General features: G+C 35.5%; 1 protein-coding gene across 1 annotated transcript; it reads right to left on the bottom strand.

Annotated features, from left to right (window-relative positions):
* LOC107648299 lies at positions 258-1609 on the bottom strand. Its single transcript, XM_021108450.1, has 3 exons — positions 1391-1609; positions 745-1288; positions 258-700 (listed from the first exon to the last, which is right to left on the bottom strand). The coding sequence occupies exons 1-3, from the start codon at positions 1607-1609 to the stop codon at positions 294-296; spliced, it is 1170 nt and encodes a 389-aa protein (XP_020964109.1). The 3' UTR covers positions 258-293.

Consider the following 1921-nt stretch of genomic DNA (forward strand, 5'->3'; position numbering starts at 1 on the left):
ATTAGCTTTTGCGTCATAAATAGTAAATAGGAACTCAAAGTATCTCTCTCTTCTCCATTAGGAGGACTTTAGTCACTGTTGTGGTCCCACTTAATTAATTAATTAAAATACTTAAAAGTAATGTAACTAATTTTTTTCAATTATATAAATTAAATTTATAAATTTAAAAATAATTCATTATTAAAAGATATTAATAGTAAATAAATTCATATATAACAATAATACACAATACATAATTTGGGATTACACTAATTTATAAAATTACTTAATACAAAAAAAAACATAATTAAGCTCTATAGTTGACGACAAGCATTGTGAAATTGCCATATGTGTTCAATCAAGTCCTCTTTCAATTGTCTATGCTGCTGCCTGTTTCGAAGTTGGGCATTTCTTTGGAGAAATTGATGGTATGGTGCAAAATCTTCTTCTCCCAACTGAGGTTGTGATAAGCCATTTTTGACATCATCATACTCTAAGCCTTGAGTAAAATTTCCTGCATAAATGTCTCTTTCATCCTCAATAATCATATTATGCAATATAATACAAGCTCTCATTATGTTGGCAAGCTTCTTCTTTTTCCAAAAGCGAGCTGGACCACGTATAATGCAAAGCGTGTTTACAACACTCCGAATGCTCGCTCCACATCTTTTCTTTGCCCTTCTTAGTATTGTGCAAATAACTTGCGTTTCTCCCCTTATGGCTTTGAGATTGATTTGACAAATGTGGCCCATTCAGGATAAATACCATCTGCTAAATAGTATCCCATAGTATAATTATTACCATTAATAGTATAATTTACCTCTGGAGCACGGTCATTTAGAATATCATCGAACACTGGAGAACGATCTAACACGTTGATATCGTTATTTGAATCAGAAACTCCAAAGAACGCATGCCATATCCAAAAGTCTGAAGATGCTACAACCTCAAGTACTATGGTTGCAACCCTACGATAACCACTCATGTACATACCTTTCCACGCCTTTGGACAATTTTTCCATTGCCAATGCATGCAGTCAATGCTACCCAACATGCCAGGAAAGCCATGACCCTCCGTCATTTGTAGCAGGTGTCGTACGTCATTTGGATTTGGTTTTCGCAAGTATTTATCCTCGAACACCAAAATGACAGCTTCAAAAAAGTTTTCCAAGCATTCAATTGTAGTGCTCTCGCTTATGCGCACATAATCATCAACAGCATCAGCTGCTACGCCGTATGCTAACATCCGTATCGCAGTGGTACATTTTTTGAGTGGTGACAAGCCTCTTCTTCCAGTTGCATCAACCCTCTGTTGAAAATACGGATAGACGTTTGAGAGAGCGTCTACTATCCAAAGGAACACATGTCTTCTTATTCAAAATCTCCGTCGAAAAATGTCAGCATTATACACCGGTTCATCTGCAAAGTAATCTTGGAAAAGGCGATCATGTCCTTCTCGATCTCTGTTGATCCATCTACGAGGAGTTGGGATAGAGCTTCTATCAATATCTTCTTCTTCTGAATCTTCGAGTAAACACTCATCGATCCAATTATCTATGAGTGTGTTATCTTGCCGTCTTCTTTTGCCATACAAAGCCTCATTAAACATATCATCAAAATTTATAGCCATATCTAGAAATGTAATTTTTGGTTCTCTTTCGAGGTGAGAAACAAGAGTTGAAGTGGAGTTGCAAAGTCATTGATAGTTGATATTTATAAGTGTGTCTGCAATAAGTACCTACTCCTCAACGGCTAGTTTAACAACGGCTACTTAACGACTAGTTTTGCAACGGCTACTTAACGGCTAGTTTTGCAATGGTCACTTTCATGAACAATAACGGCACAATAATATTGACTAATTTAAAAAATTACATCAGAAATAAATAAAATAAACTACATCACATACCAGTAATACGCAATAAAAATAAGAACATACTACATA

This window comes from Arachis ipaensis, chromosome B01, assembly GCF_000816755.2.
Source record: "Arachis ipaensis cultivar K30076 chromosome B01, Araip1.1, whole genome shotgun sequence".
NCBI lineage: Eukaryota > Viridiplantae > Streptophyta > Magnoliopsida > Fabales > Fabaceae > Arachis > Arachis ipaensis.

Bases quoted from the DNA above. Each gene is read 5' to 3' on its own strand.
- LOC107648299 (XM_021108450.1), bottom strand. From the start codon at position 1,609: ATGGCTATAAATTTTGATGATATGTTTAATGAGGCTTTGTATGGCAAA. The intron at 1,289-1,390 runs GTGTATAATGCT...TATTTTCAACAG, and splicing joins ATTACTTTGCAGATGAACCG to AGGGTTGATGCAACTGGAAG. The intron at 701-744 runs GTATTTATCCTG...TCAATCTCAAAG, and splicing joins GGGATACTATTTAGCAGATG to CCATAAGGGGAGAAACGCAA.